The sequence below is a fragment of the Bos indicus genome, chromosome 11 (assembly GCF_029378745.1).
Source record: "Bos indicus isolate NIAB-ARS_2022 breed Sahiwal x Tharparkar chromosome 11, NIAB-ARS_B.indTharparkar_mat_pri_1.0, whole genome shotgun sequence".
Classification (NCBI taxonomy): Eukaryota; Metazoa; Chordata; class Mammalia; order Artiodactyla; family Bovidae; genus Bos; species Bos indicus.
In genome coordinates, this window is record NC_091770.1 from 71,232,780 (window position 1) to 71,247,535 (window position 14,756).

General features: G+C 39.9%; 1 protein-coding gene across 2 annotated transcripts in view; it reads right to left on the reverse strand.

Moving 5' to 3' along the window:
* BABAM2 (BRISC and BRCA1 A complex member 2) overlaps window positions 1–14,756 on the reverse strand; it is a 418,531-nt gene that overhangs the window by 22,751 nt on the left and 381,024 nt on the right. Inside the window, exon 11 of one of the 2 annotated variants that reach the window (XM_070798114.1) lies at window positions 1,191–1,329. The exons of the other annotated variant lie outside the window; for it this stretch is intronic. Within the exon in view, the coding sequence (XP_070654215.1) occupies window positions 1,191–1,329 (139 nt within the window). The remainder of the gene's footprint in view (window positions 1–1,190; window positions 1,330–14,756) is intronic. 2 annotated transcript variants of the gene reach the window in all.

Here is a 14,756-nt window from a genome sequence, read left to right on the forward strand (position 1 = left end):
AGACTGGATGGCTGTTCTTTGATGCTTCCCCCCTTTTCTAAAATTCATGCCTTAATGAGAAGCGATAGAACCGTGAGGCTTGGCCCTCTCGCCTTGGCTGGACTCCACATCACACGTGACAGCCCTGAGCAGCCCCAACAGCACCTGTCAGAAACCAACACACACATCTGAACAGTCAAGCCTAATTCCCAAGAAGCTGTTTTAACTTGACATCTGAAAAAGTATTACATCGAGAATTATTTTACTGGGTGTGTGTGTTCAGGGCATCTGTGTGCACGTTCCACAGCTGAAGTGTTCTATAAATATTAGATACGGGTTGTACAAAAAAGCATCACGTACGTAGTGTACTTAATTCCATTTAGCAGTGTTTTCAATTTGTGCCTGACCTCTGGCAACAGAGATGGAATTTTCTCAACAAGAATAAAAAAATATGTAAAATTACCTTAAACATAATTTTCATTTACAATTCCAGAAATAAGTTAGAGCTTGGTGATCATCAGCTACTTGCCCAATACTTTCAGATGAGGGTCCTGAGGCCCAGAAATGTGAAGTGTCCTTTCCAAGTTCACACAGGAAATTAATAATGGTGTCCAGATGCGACCCAGGTCTCCTAACTCCCAGGCCACTATTCTTTGCATTTTCATTACTTACGGTTTTCCTTCCATCCATTCAAAGGCAACTTTAATTCCATAAGTATTACGGAAGTATTTAATTCCAAAGTTTCTACTTTGGTACACTATAAAAATCCCAAACCAACTCCCCCGACTCTTTCCTTTCTGACTCTGTAAGACATCTGTCTATTTTTCCAAGAAAATGTAGGAGTGTAACTCACAAACAAGGAAGTAGCTGTACTTGGTTATCATGAACATTTTCCCATCTGGGAGGGATAATCAGAATCCAAGCCTGAGCTGATCAGTAGCTTTCACAGCAGGACAACTAGGTGAATTCCTCCAATTAGACCTGCTGATCACTCCGTTACCCTTCCACCTGCAGCTTCTGGTGTGACTCAGGCTTGCATGACTGAGACCAGAGGGTAAAGCCTCACCCTGTTTTCCAATGAGAAAGCAGCCTGGACAGGGGGTTCAGTCCACAAAACAGTGGCCAAAGAGTGGAATCAAAGGAAGCCAGGAACACAGATGGAGGACCTGGAAGAGATGGCCTGTGGGGTCATATGGAAGGAGTGGGGAGGCTGCTCGGGGCTGCGAACACTCCGTGCCTGGTACAGCCTGGTCTGTGCAGGCTGGAAGAATGGTGAGCAGCCTACTCCAGGATGAGGGCTGTATTAGCAGTAATTGATGGCCAGGCTTTTTAACGGAGCTTATCATTTCACAGCAACAGATGTCAGGTTCTAATAAATAACATGTTCTCTCTGACCTACGCAATTTGGAGAGGAGGCCTGGATGCCAGGCACATTTGGATTCCTCCCATCTCTGTTGCTCTCTCTTCTCAGAGGAAAAACAAACTGAATCCCTTGAAGATACTTTTCAAAATGAATCTCTGTGCAAGTTCAAGGATGCAATCATTTCACACAGCTTCTGCAGGAGACCCAGGTTCGATTCCTGGGTCGGGAAGATCCCCTGGAGGAAGAAATGGCAATCCACTCCAGTATTCTTCCCTGGGAAATCCCATGAACAGAGGAGTCTGATGGGCTATAGTCCATTGGGTTGCAAAGATTTGGACATGACTGAGCACGCATGCATATGCTCTCTATCTCTAAACCTGGGAGATGGTAAGCATGTGCATGCAGGAACCCAGGGCACGTTGGAGGAGAGGAAGGTTTGGGGTCCTCGACCAGTTCCTCTGCAGGCACCATCACTGGTTCTTCGCTTGTCCTCAATGGGTGCTCTCATCCCCCAAGCTAGGCTAGCCTGGGCTTGAAAAATTCCCCCTTCTCTCTGGGGGAGTTCAGCTGAGATGAAGTTGGGAGTTTTTAAAGGGAACTATTCCTAGGAAACTCAAAGGAAAAAAAAAAAAAGAAAACAAAAGACACATGAATCATAGCAGCAGTTGGGCTTGCAGGCTCTGCCACTGAGGTCTGAGCCCTGATGGGCCCCTGAAGCTAAGCTTCCTGGGAGCCTAAGCTTGGTTGCTTTTGCCCAGCTCAGGGTTCTCCCTTCTGCCCAGGGAGCTTTGTGCCCAGAGTGGGTCAGTTCTGCAGTTACACCCCCACCTCCCCCCCGCTCCCAAAAGGGCTGTGGGGGTAAGAAATCATAGTGGCCGCAATTCTTACCTTCCTGGTCAACCCCTACCCTTGGATGCCAGATGGGAGTTCCAAAAATATAACCATAAAGGGGAGAGGGGAGGGGCAGTGGTCCCAGAAGAGTGCTGTGAAGTCCCCATCAGGGTTTTCCCTAACACTGAGCGATGACTACCTGGGCCCCAAAGCTGGTTCAGCCAGGACTCCCTGTGGTCAGCTGGCCAAGCACAGGGACTGAGAGAGAGGCCTGATGCCACAATTAAACCTTACCAGAAGACGCGAGTGAGTAATTTCTGGAGAAACAAACACATAAATAGGCTCACATTATAACCACTTATACTTCATGATCATCCCCTCCCCGTCACCAGCCCTACCCTGGTCTCCAAGGAATTCTCAGGCCTCAGGGGTCCTGAAAGCATACTGTGAAGTACCCTCTTAGTACTGGGACTTCTACGCTGTGCTCCATGGCATCCCAGAGGGGCCCAGAGGCCACAGTAAGGGATGGGATGGGGGATGTATCAGGTGACGGGACATCTAACCCCTTTCTCTTGAGGACAGGAGATCTGTTTTTATCTGTTTGACTTAGAAGACTAATGTGTAAGATTGGATTGAAGCATTTGGCCACTAATGAGAAGTCTGAAGAAAACAGTGTCTTTGGGAATACTAAGGAATTAATGATGAAAAATAACTGTAGTAGTCCAGAATGTAAAATTTAAAAAATTCTTGAAAGAGAAAGTTATTCTGCAAGGACAATGGAATGACAAATAATAGAGTATGCATGGTGAAAAGCCATATATGGCGAAATATAGACAGCTTTGGATAAGTTTCTAAATAAGAAACTAACATCTCTTTCTGACCTGGAGGCAAGGGGGAAACAAGACGTTTTAGATGGCTCACAATGAATTACTCCCATGTGTTGACTGAGAAGCTATTTTTCAAAATATTCCATTTATATAATGGATTTAATGTGTGACAAGCCATTGCAGTAGGTGGTTTGGGGGTTAAATTCTATTCTAAGAACCTACTCAGATCTCTAGAATCAACTTAAGGCTTTATACAATGAAACTCAGGGAAAACTCATGCCATCTATTCATAGATTTATCAAGCTAGGAAGGATTATAAAAGTTACCTAGTTCATTCCTCTAGATAGAGCTAAAGCTATGTAAAAGATACAAAGGTAGGTAACTAATGGGTTCAACTTTTTTTCAGTGATTGTTGGTTTTGTGTAGATTAAACAATTGAAGGCTGGAGTTTTTCCACTTTTCAAACCAGCTATACTGGCAGAATACACAGAAGAACTGTACAAAAAAGATCTTCACGACCGAGACAATCACGATGGTATGATCAATCATCTAGCCAGACATCCTGGAATGTGAAGTCAAGTGGGCCTTAGAAAGCATTACTATGAACAAAGCTAGTGGAGGTGACAGAATTCCAGTTGAGCTATTTCAGATCCTGAAAGATGATGCTGTGAAAGTGCTGCACTCAATATGCCAGCAAATTTGGAAAACTCAGCAGTGGCCACAGGACTGGAAAAGGTCAGTTTTCATTCCAGTCCCAAAGAAAGGCAATGCCAAAGAATGCTCAAACTACCACACAAATGCACTCATCTCACACGCTAGTAAAGTAATGCTCAAAATTCTCCAAGCCAGGCTTCAGCAATACGTGAACCGTGAACTTCCTGATGTTCAAGCTGGTTTTAGAAAAGGCAGAGGAACCAGAGATCAAATTGCCAACATCTGCTGGATCATGGAAAAAGCAAGAGAGTTCCAGAAAAACATCTACTTCTGCTTTATTGACTATGCCAAAACCTTTGACTGTGTGGATCACAATAAACTGTGGAAAATTCTGAAAGAGATGGGAATACCAGACCACCTGACCTGCCTCTTGAGAAACCTGTATGCAGGTCAGGAAGCAACAGTTAGAACTGGACATGGAACAACAGACTGGTTCCAAATAGGAAAAGGAGTACGTCAAGGCTGTATATTATCACCTTGCTTATTTAACTTATATGCAGAGTACATCATGAGAAACACTGGGCTGGAAGAAACACAAGCTGGAATCAAGATTGCTGGGAGAAATATCAATAACCTCAGATATGCAGATGACACCACCCTTATGGCAGAAAGTGAAGAGGAACTAAAAAGCCTCTTGATGAAAGTGAAAGTGGAGAGTGAAAAAGTTGGCTTAAAGTTCAACATTCAGAAAACGATGATCATGGCATCCGGTCCTGTCACTTCATGGGAAATAGATGGGGAAACAGTGGAAAGTGTCAGACTTTATTTTTTGGGGCTCCAAAATCACTGCAGATGGTGACTGCAGCCATGAAATTAAAAGACACTTACTCCTTGGAAGGAAAGTTATGACCATCCTAGATAGCATTTTCAAAAGCAGAGACATCACTTTGCCAACAAAGGTCCATCTAGTCAAGGCTATGGTTTTTCCAGTGGTCATGTATGGATGTGAGAGTTGGACTGTGAAGAAGGCTGAGTGCCGAAGAATTGATGCTTTTGAACTGTGGTGTTGGAGAAGACTCTTGAGAGTCCCTTGGACTGCAAAGAGATCCAACCAGTCCATTCTGAAGGAGATCAGCCCTGGGATTTCTTTGGAAGGAATGATGCTGAAGCTGAAGCTCCAGTACTTTGGCCAGCTCATGCGAAGAGTTGACTCATTGGAAAAGACTCTGATGCTGGGAGGGATTGGGGGCAGGAGGAGAAGGGGATGACAGAGGATGAGATGGCTGGATGGCATCACTGACTCGATGGACGTGAGTCTGAGTGAACTCCGGGAGCTGGTGATGGACAGGGAGGCCTGGCGTGCTGCAATTCATGGGGTCGCAAAGAGTCGGACACAACTGAGCGACTGAACTGAACTGATACTGACACCAAGAAGACACAATCACAGAGGGTAGCAACCATGAATGGGGCAGCTTAGAACTGAAGAATCTCTGGTGAAGTCACTGAGGTGAGGGACTGTTTTACAGGGTCACATGTGTAGATAGCAATGCTGACTCTGCTACCTTCTAATGAAAAATCTGTTTTTCCTTCAGGGATGATGACATTGATAGCTAACATCTACTGAATGGTCGCAACGTGCCATATCCTTTGCTAGACAATTCACCTGTATGTATTACCTGTGAGGTGGCAGAATTCTAAGATAGCTCCTATGTCCTCACTCCCTGGTGTATACTCCCTGTATAAGCCTCAGGACTGTGAAAATGATGTATTTCATTCCTGTCAGTGGATTACTAATGCAGGAGATGCAAGAGATGTGGGTTTGATCCCAGGAAGATCCCCTGGAACAGGAAAGTGGCAACCTGCTCCAGTATTCTTGCCTAGAAAATTTCATGGACAGAGGAGTCTGGCTGGCAACAGTCCATGGGGTTGCAAAGAGTCAGACATGACTGAGCAACAGAGCAAACACACACACAAGTGGTTTACGTTACATGGAATGGATTGATGACTTGAAGGAAGAAGTATTAATTGGTAAACCTGGACTAATCAAATAAGCCCTTTAAATCTGAGTCTAGATGTCAGTGACACAGTCAGAAATTGGAAATATGAGGATTTCATGTACCACTAAAAGCTTGACAATGGAGGGGCCCACACGACAGGGAAAAGCCTCTAGCTGACAGTCAGCAAGAAAACAGGGACCTCAGTCCTACAACCACAAGGATATGAATTCTGCCAACAATCTGAATGAGTTTGGAAGAGGCCCTGAGCCTCAGATACGGTAACAGCCTGAGCCAACAGCTTGACTTTAATCTTTTGGGACCCTGAACAGAGAAATGAGGAAGGCTGTGCTGGACTCCTGATCTACAGAAAGTATGAGATAACAATTTGTGCTGTTATAAGATGTTAAATTTCTGTTGTTCATCAACAATAGAAAATCACATATCCTACTTGAAATATCAATAACCCCAGATATGCAGATGACACCACACTTATGGCAGAAAGTGAAGAAGAACTAAAGAGCCTCTAGATGAAAGTGAAAGGGGAGAGTGAAAAAGTTGGCTTTAAACTCAACATTCAGAAAACTAAGATCATGGCATCTGGTCTCATCACTTCATGGCAAATAGATGGGGAAACTATAGAAACAGTGACAGATTTTTGGGGGGCTCCAAAATCACTGCAGATGGTAACTGCAGCCATGAAATTAAAAGACGCTTGCTCCTTGGAAGAAAAGTTATGACCAACCTAGACAGCATATTAAAAAGCAGAGACACTACTTTGCCAACAAGGTCCATCTAGTCAAAGCTATGGTTTTCCCAGTAGTCATGTATGGATGTGAGAGTTGGACTCTAAAGAAAGCTGAATGCTGAAGAATTGATGCTTTTGAACTGTGGTGTTGGAGAAGACTTCTTGAGAGTTCCTTGGACTGCAAGGAGATCCAACCAGTCCACCCTAAAGGAAATCAGTCCTGAATATTCATCGGAAGGACTGATGCTGAAACTGAGGCTCCAATACTTTGGCCACCTGATGCAAAGAACTGACTCATTAGAAAAGACCCTGATGCTGGGAAAGATTGAAGGCAGGAGGAGAAGGGGACAACAGAGGATGAGATGGTTGGATCGCATGACCGACTCAATGGACATGAGTTTGAGTAAACTCTGGGAGTTGGTGATGGACAGGGAAGCCTGGCGTGCTGCAGTCCATGGGGTCGCAAATAGTCAGACACAACTTAGCAACTGAACTGAACTGACTTGATATTCTAAACTAGCTTCCCTATTTTATTGATAAGGAGACAGACTCAGATTATGAATCTGCCTAAAGTCACACAGCTAGTAAGCAGCAGAGACAGGTTTAAATCCAACTCTCTCTTGACTTTAGGGTCAGTGCTCTTAAAGGCCACATGTATTTCTTCTCTATATTTATGTTACTCAAATACCAGGCTTCTGAGAAAGGAGGCTCAGAAGTGGTAAAGAGAATGGAAAACTTAATCCATCTGCCTAGGTGTGGATGTACAGAAAGTCAGAGGCCCTATGTTGAGTCCTGACTCCACTATAAGTTACCTTTGTGCCCTTAAGAAAGTCCCTGAGTCTCTCTGAGCCTCAGGATTTTTCATACGTATGAAGGGTGGTGAGAATTTCTTTACTAATCTTCTCATAGGATTACAGTGATGATTTCAAGAAAGTATGTGAGGGTGCATGATAAATGGCAAAGTCCACAGGAAAGGCAGAGGCGTCTGGATGTCATGCAGGTGTATCTTTTCTTGGTGACTAAGAGTCTCAATGTCTTCTGCATATAGGCTGGACATGGCTCTCTGATGGCTTGTTCCAAAGAAGACATTTAAAAATAAGTGTTTTTTTTTTCTTTTTTGGAGGGGAAATATATTTTCCATTACCTTTATTTGGAAATCACCAAATAAAGTGGAGCATAACCTTTCTTTCTTTTCTAAAATTCTTTAAAAGTCAACTGACTATTTAAAGCCAAAGTAATAACAATATATTGTGGGACTCATGATATATGAAGATATATCAGAGGACAGCAGAAAGTATAAAGAGAATTATACTGTTTTAGGTTTCTACATTATACTTGAAATGTTATAGTATTAATTCATCATAGACTGAGACGAATTAAGAATGTGTTTTAGTGTGTTAAAAACTAAAATATGATAACTTAAAGACCAAGAGAAGAGAGAATGGTATACTAAAAAATACTCAAATCAAGCGAAAGATTTGGAAGGGAACAACAAAGGAACAAAGAACAGGGAAAATTAAACAACAAATAGTAAGAAGGCAGACATATGCAACCAGCTCATTAATAATATGAAATGTAAATGAATGAGATACTCCAATTAAAAGGCAGAGATTATCAAACTAGATTTGAAAAAACAACCTATAAAAGGTTTTCTTGACATATAAAGGCACACACAGGATGAAAGAACAAGGATGAAAAAAGATATACCAAGCAAAAAATAAGTACAAGAATGCTGGTGAAACTAGATTCATATTAGACCGAGCAGAATTCAAGTGAAGGAGTATTATCAGAAATAGCATAAGTCAAAGGGTCAATTTATCAAGAAGATGTAACAATTCCAAATATGTATGTACGTAAATAACAAACCTTCAAAATCCAAAAAGCAAAAAAATGACAGAACTAAAAGGAGAAATAAACGTATCCAAAATCATAGGTGGAATTTTAACACCTCCTTTCAGGACTGATATAATAATAAACACACAAAAAATAGGATATAGAAGACTGAATACTACTAACAAGTAACTAATATGTATCCAAAACACTATACTCAAAATTGCAGGACAAACATTTTTTTCAAGTTCACATGGACTATTTATCAAGATAGACTACATGTTGAGTCATAAAACAAATCTCAACAGATTTCAAAGGATTAAAGCCATACAGATTATAATTGACCAAAATAGAAATTAGATATCAGTAACAATAAAACAACTAGAAAAGTCCCCAAACACTTGAAATTCAAGCAGCACAATTATAAATAACTCATGGTTCAAAAAGAAATCACAAAAGAAATTTAAAAAATTTTCTAACAAAATGATAAAGAAAAACAATGTATCAAAATTTGAGAGAGACAGCTAAAACAAACCTTATTTATAGCTTTAAAGGCTTCTATTAAAAAAGAAGAAAGGATTTAAAATCAATGATCTAAACTTCCATTTTGAGAAATGAAAACTGAAAAAGAAGAAATTAAACTGAAAATAAGTCAAAGGAAATAATAAAGATAAAAGCATAAATGAACAAAATGGAAAACAAACCACGTGAAACAAATCAACAAAGTAAAAGGCTGCTTCTTTGAAAAGATTAGAAAAACTGATAAACCCCTAAGTAGATTTTTTTTTTTAAAGAAAAGGGGATAAGAGGATAAAGATACAAATTTTCACTATAAGGAATAAAAGAAGTTATACCACTATATCCTACAGATATTAAAAGGAAAGTAAGACAATACCATAAACAATTTAATGCCAATCAATTCAACAACTTAAATATGATGGATAAATTTCTTTAAAAAATAACCCACAACTTGCTAAAACTAATGGAAGGAGAAATTGTAAAAATCTGAATATCTCTATGTGTAGTACAGATGTTTAATTTTTTTCCACAAATAGACTCTACCAAACATTGAGGAAAAAAAATAATGCAAAACCTACACAAACTCTTTCAGAAAACAGAGGAGGAAGGAAAACTTGTCAATTCATTTTATGAAGCCAGTTTAGTGCTACTATAAAAGTCTAATAAGGACAATACAAGAAAAGTAACTTCTGACCACTATGACTCATGAACATAGATATAAAATTCTCAATACAATTTTAGCAAATAGAATCAAATAATACAAAAAAGGATAAAATATCATGACTCAGAAGGGTTTATTTACTGCTGGAATGCAAGGTTGGTCTAACAGTCAAAAACTAATGAATGTAATTCTCCATTTTAACAGAAAAAAGAAAAAACACAGAATCATGTCAATAGATACAAAACCATTCTACAGAATTTAATACTCAGCCATGATAAAAATCTCTTAGCAAAGCAGGAATATAGGGGAATTTCTTTAATCTGCTAAAGACATCTAAGTAAAACCTAATGCTAACATTAACCTTCAGGGGATATATAAAGCCAAATGTCTGCTCATAGTGCTTGTGTACAACAATGAACTGGAAGTCCCAGTTAGTACAGAAGGTTAAAAAAAAAAAAAAAAAAAAGAAACAAAAAAAACATAAAGATTATAAACACTGGAAAGAAAGAAGTAAAGCTGTTAACAGATGATATGACTGTTTATGTAAAAAATCCTAAGAAATCTACAAAAAAGCTACTAGAACTTGGTAGGATTATAAATTTAGCAGTCAATCTAGAAAAGTCATTTGTATTCCTATATACTTGCAACAACTGGAAAACGAAATCTGAAAAACTATCATTCACAATAAAAGCAAAACACTAGAGTTCCACATGAAATCTTAAGACATATCTGAGATAAAATATAGAAGATCTAAACAAAAATCATGTTGTTGATTGGAAAACTCAGTATTGTTAAAATGTCCGTCAGTTCTTCATTGAGCTACAGACTCAATGCCATCTCAATCAAAATCTCAGCAGGTCTTTTTTGAAGGTTGGGGTTGGAATTGGCAAACTGATTCTAAAATTTATACAGGAATACAAAGGACTTAAAACAGACAAAACAATATTTAAAAAGAATAAAGTTGGAGAATTTATATTTCCTGACTTTAAGAACTATTGGTATATAAACAGAAAACTAGATAAACAGAATATCCAGAAACAGACTCACTCATATATGGTCTATTTATTTTGATAAAGGCATGAAGGTAATTCCATGGGGAAAATAAAAACTTTTTTCAACAAGTGTTGCTTAAATACCTGGAGATATATAAACAAAAAAATTAACTTCAGCTTCTACCTCATACCATACCCCAAAATGAATTTGAGATGGATTATAGACCTAAATGTCAAATCAAAACCAAAGCTTTAGAGAAAGAGGAGAATCTCTTCAGGCATTTGTGGAAGGCAAATAATTATGAGGATACAAAAATATTAACATAAAAATAAAACACTGATAAAACAGATTTCATTAAAAATTTTCTGCTCATCAAAAGACACTGTTAAGAAATGAAAAAGCAAGCCACAGATTGGGAGAAAATATTTCTAATACATATTTCTGACAAAGAACATATAAAGAACTCTTAAAACTTAATAATAAACAGACCAACAACCTGATTAAAAATACACAAAATTTGAACAAACACTTATAACAATAAGCACATGAAAATATGCTTATCAGTAATAATTAGAATATCAAAATTAAAAGCTCAATGTGATATCCCTTCACTCCCTCTAGAATAGCTAAAATTAAAAAGACTGACAATACCAAGTGTTGGAGAGGATATGCAACAATTGGGACCTGACATATTAATAGTGGGAGTACAAACTGGCACAACGATTATGAAAAAGGTGGTCAGTTTCTTATAAAGTTCATTATACACATATTCCCACTCCCAATCATCTACCCACAGAATTGAAAGCATGTCTATTAAAAACTTATGTAAGAAAGTTCATAGCAGCTGTATTCATAAAAATCCCCAAACTGGAAACAACCTAAACACACATATGCAGATGAATGGATTAGTACATTATAGTATATTCAGATAATAAAATATTACTCAGCAGTAAAAAGAAGCAATGCCGTAACAGATAAGTCTAAAATTAATTATGTTGAACACAAAAGATGTGAAAGAGTATAATCTGTATTATTCCATTTAAAAGAAGCTTCTAGAAAAGGAAAAACTAAGACATGGTGATAGAAAAAAGCATTGTTTTGGGAGTGAGGAGACTAACTGGAAAGGGGTAGAAGGTAACTGTCAAAACTCCATCAAAAGTTACACTTGAATCTGTCTACTTCACTGTATGTAAACTATCAGATCAGATCAGATCAGTCGCTCAGTCGTGTCCAACTCTTTGTGACCCCATGAATCACAGCAAGCCAGGCCTCCCTGTCCATCACCAACTCCCGGAGTTCACTCAGACTCACGTCCATCAAGTCAGTGATGCCATCCAACCATCTCATCCTCTGTCGTCCCCTTCTCCTCCTGTCCCCAATCCCTCCCAGCATCAGAGTCTTTTCCAATGAGTCAACACTTCTCATGAGGTGGCCAAAGTACTGGAGTTTCAGCTTTAGCATCATTCCTTCCAAAGAAATCCCAGGGCTGATCTCCTTCAGAAAGGATTGGCTGGATCTCCTTGTAGTCCAAGGGACTCTCAAGAGTCTTCTCCAACACCACAGTTCAAAAGCATCAATTCTTTGGCACTCAGCCTTCTTCACAGTCCAACTCTCACATCCATACATGACCACGGGAAAGACCATAGCCTTAACTAGATGGACCTTTATTGGCAAAGTAATGTCTCTGCTTTTGAATATGCTATCTAGGTTGGTCATAACTTTCCTTCCAAGGAGTAAGCGTCTTTTAATTTCATGGCTGCAGTCACCATCTGCAGTGATTTTGCAGCCCAGAAAAATAAAGTCTGACACTGTTTCCACTGTTTCCCCATCTATTTCCCATGAAGTGATGGGACCAGATGTCCTGATCTTCGTTTTCTGAATGTTGAGCTTTAAGCCAACTTTTTCACTCTCCACTTTCACTTTCATCAAGAGGCTTTTTAGTTCCTCTTCACTTTCTGCCATAAGGGTGGTGTCATCTGCATATCTGAGGTTATTGATATTTCTCCCGGCAATCTTGATTCCAGCTTGTGTTTCTTCCAGCCCAGCATTTCTCATGATGTACTCTGCATAGAAGTTAAATAAGCAGGGTGACAATATACAGCCTTGACATACTCCTTTTCCTATTTGGAACCAGTCTGTTGTTCCATGTCCAGTTCTAACTGTTGCTTCTTGACCTGCATACAGATTACTCAAGAGGCAGATCAGGTGGTCTGGTATTCCCATCTCTTTCAGAATTTTCCACAGTTTATTGTGATCTACACAGTCAAAGGCTTTGGCATAGTCAATAAAGCAGAAGTAGATGTTTTTCTGGAACTCTCTTGCTTTTTCCATGATCCAGTGGATGTTGGCAATTTGATCTCTGGTTCCTCTGCCTCTTCTAAAACCAGCTTGAACATCAGGAAGTTCACGGTTCACATATTGCTGAAGCCTGGCTTGGAGAATTTTGAGCATTACTTTACTAGTGTGTGAGATGAGTGCAATTGTGCGGTAGTTTGAGTATTCTTTGGCATTGCCTTTCTTTGGGACTGGAATGAAAACTGACCTTTCCCAGTCCTGTGGCCACTGCTAAACTATAAGTGTACCTAAATTATGCTACAATAAATACGTTTAAATGATAAAGATATCTTTAAAAGAAATATGCAAAACCCTTGCCTTCAAAGGAGTCACAGGTAGATGAAGGAAATGAGATGTATACAAAGATGTGAAAAAGCAAAGAACAATACATAAGGTATTTCAAAGCAGTCTATGACCAATAGTCAACCCAAACTGGAGAGAGGTGAAAGAACTGCCTGTAATTTAACGTGGATGGAAAACCATAAGGAAGAGTGTGGAAGGAAGGGGAGATTTGCAGGAGCAGAAAGAGAGCAGGATGAAAGCAGCAGGCAAAGGCACTGTAAGTCAAAGCAGACGCTAAATCCAACCAAGGGTCTTTCCCATGTCCAACCCCTGACTGACCCTTCACCTCAAGCCTATCATAGGGAGGAGTATAGTCTTGTTTTACAGGAGGAAGTTTGGGAAGATTAATAGCCCTGCCCACGGTGACAGAGCTTACAGATTAGAACCTGTGATGGGAACTGGGGTGCACATGACCCCAGGGCCTGTGCTCACCCAGCAGAGGGGATTCACTTGTGAGGACAGAATTTGCTGGACAGCCATGAGCAAGAAGTACAAGTCACAGGAGAAGCCCTGGTCAGTGCCAGAAAGTGGCCTTTCTGAGTTCACATGTTTAGAATTTTGCTCTATGGGAAGGAATAAACAGCTGACTCCACTCCAAGGGCTGTAGTGCTGTTCATAAACCATGAGAGTGTTTATGTCCTGGGCAGAGCTCTCCTAGTGAATTATAGCCTGTGCGCACTGTGTACAGACAGTATCTTCACAGGACAAAGCAGCAGGGAGTGTAAGGAAGGCTGCAGTTGGCTTCTGTCTCTTTCTGTCCTGTCTCTTCACCTTCTCCCCCAATCTCTAGTCTGTACTGCAGGACAGTTCTCTGGTTGTGCTTATCCACTACCTGGACTTCTGACACAGCTCAGGGTTACTCGGGTCAGTTTAAGAAGGGAGTTTTTAAACTACTTCTTTCTAGCATGAGCTGCTGGCTTTCTCTTTTATTACACTTAAAATGGATCCATCTTCACTACAGTAGGAGGCAGATTTTTTTTAAACACTACCTCAGATGTTTTCTTTAGGCTGGTGGTAACGTAAAGCAAAGGTCTCTTGCAATTCTGAACCAATCTATTAAGATAAACAGACTTCACTTACGATATGCCTACACTGAAATCATAGGCTTTGGTCTGCAACTCCTTAAAGACTAAATTCATACATGCTAAAATGTTTACTGAAAAAGCATGTGTGTCTATGGGCATACACACGCACATGTGCATACACACACACACACGGAGATAACTTTGCCATGGAAACCACAAAAACACGTCTAGTTTAGACTCCACAGCACATACCACAAATAACAGCCCATCTTTTAAGGACAGATCCTATGTAGACCCAGGGAAAGCCCAGAAAATTAAACTGCAATTCATCAAACATAAAACTTATTTCATAATCCCCCTTTCAAGTTTATTTCAAGATAAGTAAGTCTTACTCATCGTCATTAGTTACCTTTGCGTGTGTTTGTTTTTTTTCTTAAATAGAAATTCAGACTTGGGCATCGTGGACAAAAAGGAAAAACACAGGGAGGGAGGGCACACTGAAGGTTCAGACAACAGCAGCTCTGGATTCCACATACGAATCAGAGGCAATCTGGGTTTCTAGAGAAAATTGTCCTGTCATTATTTAAAACAGTCCCACTTCTGCTGTGAGTGAAAGCCTTGTACTACAGAAAGTATAGGAGATGCCAGGGGACACC